General features: G+C 41.4%; 1 protein-coding gene across 1 annotated transcript in view; it reads right to left on the bottom strand.

Annotated features, from left to right (window-relative positions):
- Positions 1-19109, bottom strand: part of NRG2 (neuregulin 2) — a 63274-nt gene that overhangs the window by 9926 nt on the left and 34239 nt on the right. Inside the window, exons 5-6 of the mRNA XM_026035750.1 lie at positions 14578-14636; positions 2573-2596 (exon numbers count right to left, since the gene is read on the bottom strand). Coding sequence (XP_025891535.1) covers positions 2573-2596; positions 14578-14636 — 83 coding nt within the window. The remainder of the gene's footprint in view (positions 1-2572; positions 2597-14577; positions 14637-19109) is intronic.

Raw genomic sequence — 19109 nt, 5'->3', positions numbered from 1 at the left:
GCTGCATTCTTCAGGCATTGAGACTCTCTTCTTGGTATTACCAAGGAACTCCTCTTCCTTGAGTTGCTGGGATTAGCTGCTCCATCCTTGCCAGCTCAAAATGCACATGCATCGGGTAGATTTTTCCACAAGCTGGGGCTAATCAGTATGAACACATTTCTAAAGAAGCATAAGGTAATTCTGAGGGAAGAAACACCTTTCTTCCACAGTATATGCCATATGCTAATTTGGGTTTTAAAGGGAAGGAAAGTTTATCCAGATCACTTTTAAGATCTCACTCTGAAGCCAACCATAATCTGCAAAATTTTRAGTTCCGAGATTTTAATAATGCTACATAGGAGGCCAGAAATCTGCTTCCCATGCAATCACCACCATGTGTTGCTGTCTGCAGAGCAGAAAGGTGAACAAGATTATTCATCCTCATGAAGCCCCTTCTGAATTTTCAGACCAAGGATTTTAAGGCATTTTTATCAGCATCAGGAAAATCAGGATTATTTCCTTRTGATGGATGACAATGGGCAGAATTTTGCTGCTATCCATCTCTACTCTCTTATGGTTTACCAAAAGAAGGGTAGGAGATCAATTTTCACCACAGATTCTTCCATGAGGACATTTTTTTTTTCAAAAGATTTTTTCGAGAGTTGCATTCTTTTGATACAACTTTTTTTTTTCCAAGTATAATTTCCCTTCCCTTTGAATCATAGTGAAGGTAGTGTGGGGAAGGGAGGAAGAAAACAAAGCTGTCAAAACCATGACTGTCTYTTTTCTTTAAACCACTACCTATATGGCAAATTTTTTCACACAAGGCTCAAATGCCAGCCTCAGTTCTGGTGAGCATGTCACGATGAGACCCTGATGCTGGCTTATCCGGCTGTCCTGAACCTCCCACTTGAATTCTATGAAGGATGCTTGGTAATATCAGAAACACAGAATCAGGTTCTCTGAACTGACAGCTTTGCTATATGAAGTTATAAAATCTGAGGTTGTGCCTTATCGGTGCAAAAATTAAAAACAATTTAGCTTGGCTCCTAACATCTTGTTAAAGTTGATGCTTGATAACCCAGTTGCAAAAAAACATCTGGACAATGACAAACAGAAAATAAGAGAATGTACACAACAGTGCTGTGCTGGAGAAGGTAGGATTCTGGAGCTGGACGTGTCTCTTTGTGCCTGTATGCTCTATAAACACCACATCATCAGCAGCATTGTCATTCTACAGCAACGAATACTATGAACAAAATGTGTTGTGCCACATAATGTAGACAGGATCACAGTCCAGCCATGGGTGTCACAGCAACATGAGAGACAGAGGGCAGAGAAGAGATGACCGCAGACGGGGAACACGATGTGCACAGGTCTGTGATGGCATTGAGAATGGATGAGGAAGTGGACAACGGTCAACCAAAAGGGATGTCAAAAATCCTTGATTTTAGAAGTTATTTAAGTGTATTAGTATTAGCAGCACCACTTTCTCTGAAGCTCTTGGCATTGAATCTGCACACTTTTGGCAGCAGGGAATTATCTGCTGGAAGATTACATATAATCCCAGAGGGTCAGACACGGAAAACTGGCTGGGATAAATTTCTCCAGATTCAGCTAGTCTATGTCCCTCCACCTCAGGGACCCAGGAAGAGAATTTAACCTACAGAAACAAAAGCTTTCTGCTCTGGCTGACATTGTTGGACTAATATTTTTAGTTTAAATAATAAATAAATTTCTCTGCTCTTATCTGACCAAATCCTCCCTTTTACACTTAGTGTGCACTCAGGGCAAAGTTAGGCTCAAAATTTCACTTTCTCAAGTGCTTATTCCAAAGACACTGTCTAAAAACTGACTGAGGAGAAGGAAGGAAAAATAATTTGAGAAACGTTACAGAAAAGGTAACTGCCCAGAGACACTCTCTAAAGCATGCTGCAGTGTTTCTCCAAACTTAGCTTGCCACCACGACACTCAGCATTAAGCCTTCCATGCTGCTGGCTTTCCCAGGCACACTATTTTTAGGACTAACTTTGCTCATTTCACCCTGCTTGAAGTAATCTCTGCCTAGTTCAGGACTAGAAGAATTAAATCAGCTTTGGGAAGGAGGAAYGGCAACCTCACCTTGACTTCCTAGGATCCGGAGGGAATCTGTGGATCCAGAATGGCAATGTTAAGAAAGCCTTAATCTACTTCCTAAAACTTGCCTTCCCATTCTTGGAACATCTGCTCATTCCTATGTTGTGCCTGCTGGCAACTTCTTAGATTGACACAAACTGCTGCCTTTCGGTTAAAAACACAAAAACATATTGAATGAGGAAATGTATGGCAGTTGGATCATCCCAGTCACGCCACACACACCAGGCTGCTGCGTGAAACAAAGAAAAAAGTGCTGCTAAAAATACACGTGCATTTTTATATGTTTACATTTAGATTTTGTGTTTTGCTTTGTTTGTTTTCTTTCATCCAAACATCTATCTTGGTGCCAGCAAAAAGAGTAGAACAGCTGATTTTTTAATCATCCCATTAAAGCCATAAATATAATGTGGGCAGCTCTTAATGGCTTCTGATTAACAAATGAATGGTTGTTCCATACCCTTTAATTCAAATCCAAGATGCTCTGCCAATGCAGAAGAAGATAAGGAAGAGAAAGAGAAAAAGAAAAACAGGTCTGTCAGCGATCTCTATACACAAACACATACACTGTGCAGTTAAAGCAGTTTAGCTCTTCTGTAGGCTCAGCGGCAGTAACACAGAACACAGTGTGTGCTTCAGAGCATGTCAAATTACCATCAGAGCTTAACTTCTATGTAGAGAAAGATCCAAACAAACTTCAGTGGAAGTTAATTATGAGTTCTTTTAGTTAATTATGATTTTTTCTTTGAGATGAGCCATGTTTGTTAGTACCTGATATGGAATTCAGACTTTAGGCATGAAAAGAAAAAGAAAAGAAAAAAGAAAAAAGGGCACCTGTTTTGGAGCAACTCCTGACTCCAGCCAGGATGAAACAGTATCTGCATGAACCTTGTAAAATCATTCACTCTCTGCAGGCAGACTATGCCTACAGGGTTGCACAAGAAGAATATTTGGCAACCACATGCAGTGTTATTTGTGCAAATACTGGCATGAGGCTCTTAGGATTACAAGCACAGTTCTTCTCTGCCCATGATCTCAAGTCTGGTCTCAGAAGCACGTCATCTGGCAGCACGGCTTGTAAATCACACGTAAATTGTGTGAGTACAGGTCTGCAATTTTATCATTGTTATTGCAAGCAATTAGTTGCCTGGGCAAGGCAATGAATCCCTTGCAGATCTAAGCGTACAAATTGCTCTGAAATCTTCCCTCAAGTCTGTGATCTTCCGAATTTCACTTCTGCTGTGGCTCTGTTTTCTTTAGAGAGAAAAAGCATGCTGAAAAAAGCACAGATTGGAGCATCTATGTTCAGAATCCAGTTCATTAAAATAAGGTTGCAATTCATCTCACAGAGACAATGCTAAGCAAAATGCAGTTTACCTAATGAAWCTATAATGCAGCTAGTGCTGTAGAAAAGGTCATTTTCATTCCTGAATTTCAGTAATTTTCCAGGTTCAGGTCTCAGCTAAAAGCATTTTTCCCACATAAACATTCAAAGTCTCCACAGTTACCATTGTACACAACAGTGATCTCTGCTCTTCTGAATAACCATACACAGATTTATTTGCGACTTGGAGATTTATTTGCTACATTTTACACAGGAACTGCTTTTGCTGCACGGAAATACTGGTTTCTCCTGCAGTGCTGTTCAAAATCTGGAGGTGGGAGAGGGTGCAGGTGGACAGCACTAATCTTTATGAGACATGTACAAACATTTCAGCTAAAGCAGGTTCTTCTCTTCAAATCCATGTGTTTTGTGGAGGGAATCTTTTTTTTTTTTTTTTTTTTTTTTTTTTTTTTGTCATTTAAAGACTGCAAAGCCTGACTGATCTCTACTGCCCTTCTCACATCAGTGCAAAAGGAATTGCAAGCCCCACCACAGTCATTCAYGGTCATTTTGTGCAAGCAGCAGTGATGTGGCCATAATGTGGTGGGCAGCAGAGACCCGGACAGAGCAAGTTCTTTCTGAACTTTCTGGTTGTCACACCTAGCATTGCCCTCTTCCTAGGAAAGGCCTGCTCCATTGCACAACCTGTTTCACATCATGCTGTGATAAATACGTGTAGAGGTACATTAAATCTCATACATAGGTTTATGTTACAGATTCTTTTGATGGCTACATTTTGCCTACACAAGGACATTCCTCCCTGATCTATGATTTATTCTAACATCTAGACAACTACAAGTGGATGCAATTTAAAACATTTTAACAGTTTTTGCAAACTGCAAAATGTCTATGCAAACAGACATGATGGTCAGGACCCGAGGAACTTTTGCCTTCCTTTTGCCCCACTCACATCAATCCTACAATTTCTCCTTGGCTCCTCAACCCCACAGAATAGATATATCCAGCTGACTCATTAGATCTTAGCTATGGGCTCCAGCAGCAGCAGAAGAAACAGGCAACTGTCCAGCAGGCAGGATGCATGTGCCCTTCTCTGCCTGCAAACCCACTCGTGGTTATGCAGACACAGAGAGCCTTACTCCTGCCTATACTCCTGCGTCTCGCATCCATGGCCGTTCACTCCCTCCCAACATTTCCTCATCATTGTATCAGGCTTTCTCAAACTCCTCGTCTGTTCCACCTCGTGGTCAGCTTTGATGTCTCATTTGAGGCACACAGTGGGATTTTAAAAAATCAATCTCTCTTTTGATTTGTAAATTGACAAGCTGTACTTCAATGCTTCTGGCAGAAAATTCCCCTAGATGACAAGTTTGTTTCCTTTAAAAGGCAAACAAATTATTGGATCCACACTGGAAGCCACTGAAATTTCCATCATCTTTCTTTCTAAGTTGTTCTTCCATTACGAATAATGACCATAATAGCCAAACAATTACTTGGTGATAAGCAGAAAATTATTTCAGCAAAATAACGTCTTTGAAAATAAGGCTTGTAAGAGTCATCCAGTCACAGCTACAGGTCTTGCTTTTCTAATCACCCATATATGAGTGTACCTCCTGGGAAACACTATCTCCTTCCCTTGCTCAGGAATTTCTCCTAGCTTGGGCATCAGGCAGATATTGGCTTCCGTACTGGGAGAGCCAAGGAGGAAATATTCCAAATGCAATCTGGAATTTCTAAGTTTTATCTTTTTTGCAAAGAGACTGTTCAATACTACTCTATACGTTACAATCCAGCTCTGGAAGACRGTTTAACAGACAGAGCCTAACCAAGATGATCCCTGCTCTCCAATTACCATTGCTAAAAAATGTAATCGTGGTCCTGCTATTCAGCAGATGGATATCACTTTAATGGATGTGGCTTACCCATATCGAGCATAACTTTTTAAAACAACAATATGTCACCTTGTAAAAAACATGGAAGTTCTGGAGAACAAGTTGGAATCAATATATCCAGAGCTAGCATGCACATCAATGACAGTAAAACAGCACTGAGACCCAATCTACAGGCTGAAGAGATTGGCATATTTCTTCTTACAGTTCTTACAGTTCTTACAGTTCTTACAGTTCTTACAGTCTCAGCCTTTTGTCTCAATTACACATACATGTTCTCTGGTCATGATAAGGATCTGAGGCTGAGAACCCTCAACTGCAGTCAGGTTTCCAAGACTATTCAAACGCTGTGATTCCCACAGAGCCAACTCTCTCTGGATATAATGAGGATATGATTTTTAGAAAATTTGATTGCATGTGTACCTTCTGAACCTTCCAGAAAAGGATGGGCTTCTTAGTGCAGGGGTCAGTGCAAAAGGAACAGTTTCTACTGGCCTCTTAAATGCACTCGTCTGTAGTATTTATGTTATTCTTTGTACATAAAAGCTAGTGCAGACTCTGTTCTGTGCTGATCCAAAGGAGGACTGTACCAGTTTGGAAATGTTTAAACACATCTAGAAATGAGAAGGTTATCCAATAGAGAAAGGCGATGAGCATGAGACAGGAATTAAAAAGGAAAATATCTTGAAAGATGACAAAAAAAAAGTGTTCATGTTCTGTGTCTCTGCTGCAGCACATCTGCACTAGATTTAGGTTGAATTCCATGCTACATGATCCAGATTAGTACCACTCAGCTATTCAAAGCAGGGCTTGAAGAACAGCCAAGAGGTATTTGCCCTGGATCCCTCCAAGGAATGACCTTCCACTGAAGGGTTGGGACTCTTCCCTCACTTTGTCTATTGCTAAGTCACAAACTATATTTTTTTATGAATGGAGAGGATATGAAAGTAGAGGACATACAATTATTTAACCCATAGCAACTTTGTGACTGTGTTTTGCTCTATAACGTGTTTCATCAGTTTTAAAATAGACTGTCATAGACTGTAGATTTACAGGACAATTTAGAAGGATAAGCAGCCTTAATAAATGACCGTGAAAACTAGGTTTGTGCTCATGTGGCCTTCTGGTTTGCTAAGACCCTGGTTAAGACATGCTGCTATCCCATAAGCTATTCCCCTCAAAACTGCTTGGGTCACCCAGATGGCTATATGAGTCACACACATGCTTTAAGGCACAAACACACACACAAAAGTGGAGAGAGAAACATCTGAGCACCAGCAAAACAAATTATGTTCAGGTTTCCCCAGAGAGCATGGAGAGCAATCCAACATAATGCCATGATGCCTGGGGACAAAGGACACTGTGCAGCAAGTGAAGGGCTGGGCACTACATGGACTGTCTGGAACATGAACTCTCTGATCTTTTCTTTAACTGGACAGCCATTTAGCTTGTTCAGTACCATATCAGTAAAAACAACTGAGTAGACCTTAGGGATTCAGATATATGACAATATAGTAAGCTCCTGCAGATTGGCATGTAATTAACTTTAGTAGATCCCAATGTGTAACCTCTATTGAAGATCAGAAGACAGGAATCCTGTTATGAAAAACCACAAATTGTTTAAAGTTTGTAATTATCCAGCCCAATATGTCATAGTCATTACCCTGTAATTAAGTGGTCAGCAGTCGTCATGTCATTAAAAGGAAGTTGCAGTATGTTTGTGGAGTTTAAAGTGCTACTTAATATTGTTTTAAAGTTCATACGATTAAGCAATTGAGAAAGAATCAGACAGGCAAGTGAAAAGAGAGAAGTAAAAGTTCTTCTGTTTGTCATTTTCATGGTATCCCAAACAATAAGTAAGAAATTCCGGTTGAATAAATGAAGTGAATATAGAAGCTGTGATTTGGATCTAGATCTTCCTTTGGTTCCAACAAAACTTAAAGTAATGTGTATATCTGCTCAAGGGGACATATCACCTCAACATGATAAGGTAACACAAGGAGAAAAAAGCTTACTTATATGATTGGATAAGCACCAACATCCCTCTAGTTACATCCCTGATATCTTCAAAATCCATAAGAAGAATAAGGAACATGTCATATGATAAAAATCTCCATGGCTCTACTGTCACACGTAGTTAGCTGAAAGCTTTGGAGCAAGTCTGTGTGTTACCGAGGGAACATGGGATTCCATCTCCCTTCCAGCAAAGGTAGCCCATGCTTCAGGGCAACTGCCCAAATCTGAGAAATGTATAAAATAGTATGCTGACATGGATGAAAGACCCCAAGACAGAAATTGCAAGTAAAAATAGTTTCTGGTTGGAAGGGTTCTATCAAAGCAATTTCYTTAAAAAAGGACAGTTGGGAAAACCAAGATGTCTGATCTACAAGAAATCTTATGGTGGTACAGGAGTTTTACTCCTGAGGTTATTATACAATCACACCTAGTGACAGGATGTTGGAAGATAAATAACAGATGTTGGTTCTCATCTCAGAAGTATCCATTCCTGTACTTTACTGTTGAAAAGAATCTGTAATGCCTAGAAAAGGGAAATGRCCTGCTCACACAGCAAATTGCTCAGAAGCCAGACCCATCTCACTAAAATTTGATGGCTTCTTTAATGTGAGGGTAACAGAGAAATGAAACAGGCTGCCCAGAAATGTTGTGGAATCTCCTTCTCTGGAGATCTTCAAAATCCACCTGAACGCCACCCTGTGCCCCGTGCTCTGGGTGTCCCTGCTTGAGTAGAGGGGTTGGACTAGATGAGCTCTAGAGGTCCCTTCCAACCTCAACCATTCTGTGACTCGGTGATTCTGTGTAAAGTTAGGGACTCAGGAGACATAAAGCCAGGAACTCAGTATGTATTTTCATATAAGGGACCACTGCAAGCAGAATTGACATGACAGTATGTGACTCCAACACATTGATTTCTCAGATCAAGCTATTCTCTTCCATATTTCCAGATGACACACTGAGTACCATAAAATAAGCATAGCTGTCTCTCTCTACTTAAAGTGTTTCAATGTCTGAATAATGGATTCTTGGAGAACCCAAAGTTCAAGAGAAAGTGCTGCCCTGAGATTCCAAAGCAGACTAGTGGGAAGCCTTCAACTATGAATTAAAAGTAAATTTTTAAAGAAGAAAGAATATAGGGTAGAAATGGAGAATGTGCTAGGTTCTGTTGCATCTAAATATGCCAGCTCTATTTCAAGATGTTTACAGACAGGCTACAGACTTCAACTTTAATTAGGTCATAAAGCAGAAAATGAAAACATTTCATTAAAAGTGAAGATGAATGCAATGTCATTTCTCCTCCAGATCAGTGACATTTATTTTTTTTGGAGTTAAATAAATAGAAAAGTTAAGATGAAATTTCATTTCCAACAGACAGTCTCAAGCAGACAGAATCCAAATGTGGAGACTTGAGCAAGGTGCAAATGTTTCTACTGGGGAGAGTACCATTTTCATCAGTCTTATTTTCAATATCACAGCTCCACAGGAGTGAGGTAGATGTCCACATGTTTTATAGAATCTTTTCTACTAGACAGCCTGACCTTTGGCAATTCATCAGTGGACTTATGTAGGGTTCTATAAAGTCCTACAGGTTTCTTGGAGAAGAGAGGAGAGAGATCTTAGAGTTTTAGATCTTGACCAGATCTAGAACAGAAGAATTTTTGATTCTTTTTTGAAATGGATGAACTGACTGTTCTCTGCAAGATCCTCCCACTCAGTTTTCTTAAGGATGGAGAAACTGAGTGAGGTACATCATCTTAAACTGATGGAGCCACAGATGGATGACAATAACTCAAACGCCTCTGACCAGTGTTCCTTTACATGTGTATTTGAGAGGTCTTTGAGCAGAAGAAAAAGTGTCAGGTGTCTTGGAGAGGTAAGTTGGTACTGAAGTCCCCAGATTCAATCTTCAGAAGATTTTTGAGTAACATGACCAATGTGTCTGTTTCTTCATGGACATCAGATGAGATCTAATTTTCACTCCTCTTCTGTGGGTTTCCTCACTAGTGTGACTCCCTAATTCTCCAAGTAAGCTTCTCTTTTCACATGCATGTGTAAGTAGAGATGAAGACCTCATGGCAATGGAAAAGACCACAACCCTAAGAGATTCTCTGGGAAACAGAACTGAAGAAAAATGAAAAACAGAAAATGTAAGCAGAACAAGAAATTTTGTTAAGTATGGGTACTACAAGTATGAGAACACTAAAATATTGTTAAAGATTGGTCTTCAGGGAAGCTGTATTGCAAAAGAAATAGACAAGAAAGCAATGAAAAATATCTGCTTCCAGTTGCTTAAAAAATTGAATCAGGGGCTGATACCATAGGTAACATTCTGCTATGGGCAGAGACAATCTGCAGTTCACCAAAATTAAAACTGAGGCTGGAGTATAGCTAAGGACTGTATTAGACTTAAAAAAGACATTTTTAATGGATTTTCCTTTACACGAATCAGGTTTCGGTGTAAATCCAACTACCGCCCATAGGAAGAATTCCCTTGTACTAAAGGTCCACTGGCTCCAGGCATTGCTTTGGTGTCTTTAGAAGCTGGATAATCATACCTGAGAGAAGAATTTGGGCTTGAAGGTCAGAACTTCCAATTTCAGAGTGGAAACTGTAGCCACTTGGGTTGGAAAAGAATCCCTAGATAGCAGTGCTGTGTGTTCATTTAGGCTGTGGGTCAACAGTCCAGTGCATCCAACTTCTGCTCCCATTAGTGGATAGCCTGAGAGAGATGCCTCTGATCTGACTCACTCTGTGCATACCTGCACTGCGGGGCTGGGAAATCTTCAGCAACTCGAGGAGAGATATCTGATGTCTGAACCTTCAAAWCCATTCTCATCTCCCTCAGCATCTCTGAAAGGTGAGAAATCTCATCCTGATGCAGCCCTGGGGGTGGATTAGCTGAATTCTCTTGTTGGGATGCCATTCTCTAGGCTGTGACTATGAAGTCATGAACACATGTGTGTGTTCTCAGCCAGAAGAAAGGCACAATAGCTGGGGTCAGGAAACATTTCTGCTTTAAGACCCTGTTTTGGCTCTATGATCACACAGACCTCTGATTACAATGGAGTTATAAGATCTAAGCTCTGCAAACTAGCAGAGGATATGATTGTAGCTGCACACATCACCTTTTCTGGGATTCAATGTCCATCTACCATCATATATGCACTCTGCTAATATATTAAGTAAATCTGTGCCAAGACAGAGAAACACACTGTGCTTGATGTGAAAAAAAAAATGTAGTATGTTGATTTAATGGTTCACAAGTCATGAAGATAGTTTCCTATATTCTCATCTACCAGAACAGTCTCTGTTTTATGCAGTATTTACAGRCAAACACTGTTTTGTTCACTGACATTAATTCTCCTTCAGTCTAAATTAAAACTGCTTTAAATGTTTCTTAAATGCTTCTCAGTTATATTTTACAGTCTCTATAGTGTAACTCTTTCATCTCACAGGTTATTTAAAGTCCAGAGAACTTTATTTTCCAATTCTAATCAGACAGGTCTTCTTGGGTGGATAGTGGAATGTACAGAGACTTGGTGTGGTCAGTGGCATTTCGTACCGATACAAGGGACCAAGCTAGGCTTAATAGAGTGTCAGGTCGAGTTTTACTTTCAGCTAATTTACTCTCAGTGAATATGAAGTTCTTTTCTTTTGGCATCTCTCCTTTGCTCTTCTTTTGAGTTTTCTATTTTTATGAATGTGGGGAAGCCTTCTATCACATGCTAGTGAAACAGACCCGTGATAAGCCAAACACCCCTTAAGTTCCTCTGTCAGAATGCCCATTTTTATTGGATGTGTGATTAGCACTGGTTAGATCTCAAAGGCTCATAACTGTGCTGCTGCAGCTCAGCATGTTCCTGCCTGTCAGATGACTAATGGTAGCCAACTGAGTGCGCACACGAAGCCACCGCAGCGGAAAAGAGAAGGTGTCCCTCAGACATCCCTGTGCTATGAGTCTTGCTGGGAGACCATCATGATGGCTTAAACTAATGCAGACTTAGCATTAAAGCATTAAAGAGCTGACATAGTCAGGTATCACAGCTCTGATAGAAGCTGTACCTTGCTAGGCCAGAGCAATGTTGTCTGTTTGCAGTGTGCATCCATTTCCTCAAATTAGTAGGTGTTTTAGCATGCTTCACATTTTTGCTCCACTATCTCAACACATTTCACATTATATATGCATTATACTACAAGCAAAGTAAAATGTAAACTCTGTATATTCACATAAGACTGAACTGCTGAGATTCTTGCTTGAATTCTGCTCATGCAACTTCATGCCAAAGTGAAGTGCTGTTCACCCAAACAAGGGCTGAGTCGGGACAGACTGCAAGGTCTCCAAACTAGCACAATAATACAGTTCCCAGTGAGTTCCTCTGTACCAATCTGGGAGAAAATCACAGCAGTAAAAACACAGCCAGGGGAAAAAAAAAGTCCTCTTTAACATTTTTTTTCTTTTTCAAGCAGTAGGGTATATACCTGAAATATCTGACAATAGCCACCAGCCATATGATTTTAACAGCAACACAGAGAAAGTTCCCACATGACAAAAACAATCTAAGTACATCTGCTTTTTTTCTCATAATCATAGTGGTCTAGCAGGCATTTCTGTCACTCAGAGAAGAACACTTCCAGTGCTACCTGCCAGACACACAGTGAGACTCTGAACCCCCAGAGTTTTACCTGAACAAGATGCAAGCAGACAGAGTAACGATTTAAACTAGTGAGACAAGAAGTTGCTGCTAGAAAGCATTCAACATTTGGCACGATGGTGGGAAGAATACAACTATCTCTACCATTTGCCAATATTCAGCAAGATATCTGCCATATCCTAACAGAACCCATCTTAAATTCAGTTCTCTTTGAAGAGCCTCACCCTCAGCCCCTGGATATCCCTGCTGATAGCCATGATGTGCTAGTTAGCACTTATGTTCCACAACCAAAAAGGCCAATCYAGGCCTGAAAACCTAAATTACCCCAAATGCCAACAAACAACACCAGGGTAGCTGTCACTGTTCACTCTTCAGGTATTTGTTAGACTGACATTGTTCTTGAAACATGAATCAGGACAGAGCTATTATATTTGCCATAGGAATAAATGATTTAGTCTGTTTCAGCTTTTGACCAGCCAGAACCCATATGGGATGAAGCAGATAGAGAATCATAGAGACAGCACTCGCTTCTAATCATCAATTAAAGACACAAAGCAGACTCCAGGGAAGCGTATTTTCTATTTAGAAGACACAGGGAAGCCCTGTGCATGCTTTTGTGCAATGTTGCTGTTACAAATGTTACCCAGCTGTGACTTGGAAGTGAAAACAGCTATAAACAGATATGAATCATCTTAAATTATTTTTATCCAAGTTCAGACAGGTAACCTGGATTGTTAAGATGTATTACCTTACTATCCTGTGGTTAAACCAGTAATTGAGGTAAGAAGACACACATACATTTGTTTTAAAGCTGACATTGTTCCACTAACATATGAATATAATTTAAACAAACCTCAATCCATATAAAGCTGAACTCTGCAGGCTGGAGGGAAAAAAAMCCCACATACTATTTACTCTTGCTATTAAAGATCTGATAAACACTCTYCTGACAAAAAATAAAAAAAGTAATCTTCACTCTTCTTTTGGTTTTGTGGCATGTTAGTAATAATGTTTGAACCTTTTGRAGACTGCCTCACAAGACACACCAAAGTCAGCTTCAACTGAGTGGCACAGTGCATGGCGAGCCTGCCAAAGCTTTGTGACACCTTGGAGCACAGAATGGAAAGGAAACTCTTTATATTAGGCTAAGAGATCAAAACCTAATATTTTGTTTTGTCACTTTAAAAAGAAGCTCATTTGGAAGTTTTAGCCTGAAAGAACAAGTCAATTGAGATTTCAACTTTGAAAGACAATTTGGAACAAAAACCAATATAAAAACATCAGGCTTTTTCAAGGGCTCACAAAGCCCACTTGCATCTTGTTTGTATATACTGCAGAGGTGAATTTTACAGCTCTTGCAAGGCATTAGCCTGTGATAACAGGACTCTTGCTATCGGCGTTCTGTATGAGATACTRCAGAATTCAAATAGGGATAGGAGAGGGGGGAGACTGGCATGCACAGAGGTCTCATGGAATAGGAAAGTGGGCTTTCTCCTCAGGTTCCCACTAATTAAAGGCTCTTTCTGCATTACTGGCAGTAATTCAGGCGACCAGCTTGGAGACAGTGTGCACACAGATGATCACTGTGGCTGATCTCCTCTGCTGTAACTGCAGACAGATTGCTGTGCCTTGCTTTGCCTTATTCCTTACCTGCACAAGGATGCCTCTGATGCCGGGACCCTGTCTAAATACTGACCTGGCAAAAATTATCTCCCTTGGAGCAAGCATCTCCTAGAAGCAAAGCATACCTGAAGACCTAAAGCTCCTGTGAACTAGATACTAGAAAACAGTAAACACAGGGGCGCCACATTTACCAAAGTTAGGTGTAATCCCATAAGGATGGCTGTTCTACTTCCCCAGAGGAGACGGGAACACTTCTATGCCTAGGAGGGATGCAATCTGAGATTCCATCCAGATTTTGCCTGGATGGTCCAGGGCAAAAAGGGGAGGAAGACTCTGAAACACTGGTTGCCTCCTGAAGCATCTCCGGGGCTCCACACATGCACCATATGTCCAGTCCCAGCCTCTAAAAGTGCTCCAGGTGACTCCAAGGAAACTTTCAAAAACTTCACTTGTACAGAGTGGTTCAGACTCTGGAAGTGGGAACAAAATTACACTTCAAAGGAAATTTCAGGACAGCCCTAGCTGCAATTCCCCAGTTGGTACAGAGATACTCACTCATCCCCTGTGCAAGAATCAGAGGAAACTGCAAATCTCTTGCATGGCACAACAGTGTSCATCTTGAGACAGGAAAGATAGCAGACACAGCTTGTTAGATAGGCCATTCTCATACAATCCCTCCCTTAACCTTGTGCCTCATTTGTATTTTGCATGAAAGAAACATTGTGTTCAATTGCAAATGAAAGCAGAACCCATTCTAACACATAGTTCAATAACAAGAGCCCCAATTCTCATCTTGGCGACCGCCACAGCTCCCCTTAAGGTCAAGCAGAGCTGGGAGTGCACAAGACAGAAACAGGGCTCTTGGGGAACAGAAGAACCTGCTTTAAGGATATCACACAGAGCTACAACAACCAGGGAAAGAGAGAAGTAGAAAGAGACATACTGGAGAAGCTGACCATTGCGAAATGCTGACACCGGTCTCCTGTGAATTCGATCGGACACCTACCGGAAGAAAGAAAACCAGAAAGGGAGAAACAAGATAGCAAAATGACATCCAAACAGACTGAATCGAGGCCCCTTCTGATCCCTTCCATGACGCCTATCCATCTGCTTTCAGCCTATGCCCTTACCTGCGTCCCTAAGCCCTAGCCCAAAGCTGATACCAAAAGCCATCCCTGACTAGACCACTCTACATCCAACGCTGTGCCCAGGAGGTTTTAAGGAGTGTGGTGCATTTTTTGTCTTCAAACATACTTTGCTTAGGATCTGGCATGTACAATCGCAAAGGCAGTTTCTCCAAACATCTCTGTCCGAAGAATCCATTTGGACATCTGGAGGGGGAAAAGGGGAGAAATCACAGAACAAGTCTGGCACCGTTCTTGAGGCTAAGGTCAGAAATTAAAAGTGCATTGTGATGAATGGAAAAAAAAATAAAGTTAAAAGTTTCATATGCATATTTACTCTGTGCTTCATTTAACCTGTAATGTTAATATTCTGGCTCTATTTCTTGTCTGGGTCTTCAAGCAGCCAGTAAAACCCCTCCTCTCCTCTTCTGCCTACCTCCTTCCTTCTCACCTGCTAGAAGCACCAGACAGAAAGAGTGACATGGGCTGGACACTACTTGCAGAGACTCTCCTAGGAGGCACTATGTAGAGAGGCAAGAAGCATTGCAGAGTGATGAGCAGCTGCTGAGGCGACAGTGAGCAGTTGTGTGCAGCAAGCTTCTTAAAGTTATTATCCCTACAGTGATCTGCAGGACGTTCCAGGGAAAACTGTTGTATTGTTGTTAGAGAGAAGCATGTGCGRAGTGTCTGTGTTAACAGAGAGGAAGGGACAGAGAAGAAAACTGAAATTAAACAAGTCTCCCATGCTACTCAGCTGCCCCAATTAAGTTATTTTGGAATTTGGGATGTGCTAGCTCATCGGGTACCAGTTATGCATGAGTGTCAAGCTGCTGCGACAGGGATTGTGCCTTGGGGATCARGACCACACAGTATCTGTGAGTCTCTCATGAGTGAGATTCACAGAACAGCTCCCAGACTGTGCCTGACTCATGGAGCTCAGGGGCATAAACAAAGGTACACAGGGAAGCTGCTGAATCCCCCAAACCTGTGCTCACTGATGCAGCACGAGTCCAGAAAGAGTGTATGGCTTCATCCATGCATGCCACAAATTCTGATTCACAGCAGAAGTGGATGAACTTCAAAAAGTTTGAGATGGGCATTCAGTTGTGAATGGAGAAATCTATCTTTCTCCACAGGATACTGAGGTCCTTCTCTCCCTTTCCATTCTTTCTCCTGGTTTCTCTAGGCAATTCCTCAAAGGAATTGAAAAGGAAAAGGAAAAAAAATATATATCTTTCTTCAAGTACTAGCTCTACCTACTTTTCCTGCAACTGTATCCCTCACAAGAGAGATTTATCACAACAGCCACAGTTGTGACATCTGTCTTCCAACTTCCCAGGGCAAGCTGGGCTGCAAACTCTGTATTTCACATCATGCAGGTCATATCTTCAYGGCAGCAGAGAGTCAGAGCAGCCTCGGGACAGTGTCACCCGCCTAACGCCAATTAGCACGTGCAGTTGGGTATGTAGAGCATGCCCAAGTCCTATGTAYTCACTATCAACCTTGTGTGGGCTGTCCTTGTGCTACACTCACAGCAGGAAGAGCACACTGAGGTTTAGGGATTTGAACAGTGGAGCAGCTACCTCCTGAGGTAACTTCCCTGACATCTGTTCAATCCCACCAAAAACAACTTCGCTCCTACCCGTCAATGGTCATGCTACCTTTTAGAGATACTCCATGAATTCTGTGCACTTTAATACCTCCCTCATATGTATTTTTATTTGCTGCATTAGTGGTGCCAATCTGACACATTCCTGTCTTCCACAGTGTATGCCAATGCCTGCTCTCAGTCTACGGACATATGTACAGGAAGAAGAAAGTGATGGTTTTGAACTCAGCAATGTTTTATATGATCAAAGCTACGCAGTTCAAAAGCAATCTGGCAGATTAATTCTGTACCGCTGCTCAAGGACTACGGCAGCATTTGTTGCTCTTGTCAGATTTATGTTAAGATGGCATTTTATGGATATGCAATTTCCATGGCAACATAAAAAGTCGAGAGATGAATTTCTGCTTCTCTCTACCTGTGTAAGGGAACACTGGCAGGGTTTCCAGCAACTGGTTAGTTGCTTTGGAGAGGAAAGGTAGAAATCAGAGTAGAAATCTTCCTCATTACGGCTGAAACATAAACTGATCTGGGCTACAGATGAACTCCAATCCATCACAATCCTAGAAGAAGTATAATTATTCAAATAAAGGCTGCAYGATCTCTCTATCCCATCTGCTATACTCTCTCCCTCTACAGCTTCAACACTCTCTCTGTCCATGTTCATCTTTTCCTTGAGGAACACGTTTTCCAGCTCTTCAGTGCAAGGTGCCATTCAGGGACTTTACACCTGTCATCATCACAGGAAAAATCTTTGAAAAACGTGCATGACTGAAGCAGTTCTAGCATTCATTTCTTGCTGGTTTGAACTCATGATCTGCACTGAGCAAAGAAAGTGGTGCACAAACACCATCACTGCATAAAACCAATCTTGCCTTTTGTGCTAAACTGTTTACTGGCATCTATACTTATCCCTCAATGTGGGAATGCGCTGTGTTATTTTCACACCACAAACAAGCTCAGAGAGAGCTTGATGGCATGGCTCTGCTCAGTGCTTCATTGCACTTTCTAATATTTCAGTTAGTCTCCTCAAGGTTCGAGTCACTTTGAAACTAGAAATTTGACATCCTGGTCATGCAAACAGATCTGAAAAAAAAATACTGTCTTTACTAACTGTTGGATATTCATTTTGGGGCACAGCAAAGAGACACATACCAATAATGTCATTTTAGTCCCCAGCCATCCACCAAGTCCAACAAAAGGTTTGCCATTAGACGTGTGGTCTGCAGACCTTCCCTGTGACTAAGCAGAGAAAGCTGAGGCTGGGAAATGGAGGGAAGAAAAATGCCTCTGTTGGCAACCAAAGAGAACAAGATTGAGGTAGCTGGGACAGCTCCAGGCAAGCATAACTTAAAAGAAATCACTCATATTTGAACAATTTGAACAAAATACCCAAAGCAAAAGGTGTCTTTCTACTCCCTTTTGAAGTTCATCTATCACCAACTTCAGAGTCATGAGTATTTATGAAGTCATTAGTAGTATCTTCAAGGACATCCAGCTTAGCCTGCAATGTGCAGCCCATTTGTCTGGGATCTGAGTTCACATGTGTTTTGTGAGCATACCAAAGGACCTCGAGGGTCTTGCTGGATGAAGCAAATATCCTACCCACCTAAGGAAAGAGATGCTCTGTCTGAAAGAAAGCAGCTAAATCTGTCTCAGTCACACATCTGCAGAATGTGGGCCAAAGCTGGAACTTGACTGTGACTGCAGCTGCATGCCATTAAGGAAAGACTGAAAAATTTGAGGTGGTGAAGAGAAACAAAAGTCAGAAAAATAAATTTTTCAGAAATTAAAAACAAAAACCGAAGAGTGTCAGAGAAGCTTTGATGCTGTGACAGCCACCATATAGTCCATGCTCAGATCTCTGCAGTCTGCCTACTCTGTGAAAGGAGAAAGACTTTCTAGACTGAAGGCAGCAGGTTACAGTCTTTCATGTGTTTAGGATAGCTCAGGTTTTCCATCTTTAGTTACTAGTGAATCGGCGTTGGGAAAAGTGACAGCAAAGAACAYGAGCACCTTCTATGACCTCCCAAGCAAGCACACAAGCTGACAAGACACCCTTGCTAAGCGCTTACATGCAGAAGGTTTGATCTGTGCGTCCACTGAGAAGCCATATATGCCATCAYGGTCATCTTAGGCTCTGATTCCTAGGAAGCAAGGCTGCCAGCAACCAAGAGGCTTTTGAAAGCATGCAGTGCTCATGGCTCGTTTTTGTAGGGCTCTCATAGCCTTACAGTAGTGAAGATGAAGAGCAATTGTTATTGCTATATCTCCAGATGTGACTTCTAGAAAATGTATTACCAACATGCTCAACACACAAGTCTCTCATTTTGGACAGCAGGAGTAGAGAAAAAGCAGTCCTTCTACTCTCAGGATCTGCCACCTGTGGTATGGGCTTGTGGGCAAGACTTTTTCAGTGGGCAAGCCTRTGGCCTGAGAAATATCTGATATTTAACACTTGATAAATCCATCACTAGTCAGGAGGTGATCTTTGATCGTGATGTCCATTTTACTGTATACCTGATCCTTGCTCAAATGGCTTTGACTAACTGTCCCAGTCAGAGTCCTTCCCTTTGAAAGAATCAGAGGAAACTGCAAATCTTGTAGGGTCTGCATGGAAGATAGACTCTTCCCGCAAATATCACCTATGGATTCCCACGTCCGTCAGCTGGTCTCATGGAGGCCCAACATGGTTCTCTTCAAAGTTCAAGGGAAGTGGGCAAAGCTGTGTCTGCATGGGCAGTC

This window comes from Nothoprocta perdicaria, unplaced genomic scaffold (assembly GCF_003342845.1).
Source record: "Nothoprocta perdicaria isolate Ctin4 unplaced genomic scaffold, notPer1 scaffold_166, whole genome shotgun sequence".
Taxonomy (NCBI): Eukaryota; Metazoa; Chordata; class Aves; order Tinamiformes; family Tinamidae; genus Nothoprocta; species Nothoprocta perdicaria.
The sequence above is the reverse complement of the archived record's forward strand: the minus strand, read 5'-3'. Positions and strand labels throughout refer to the sequence as shown.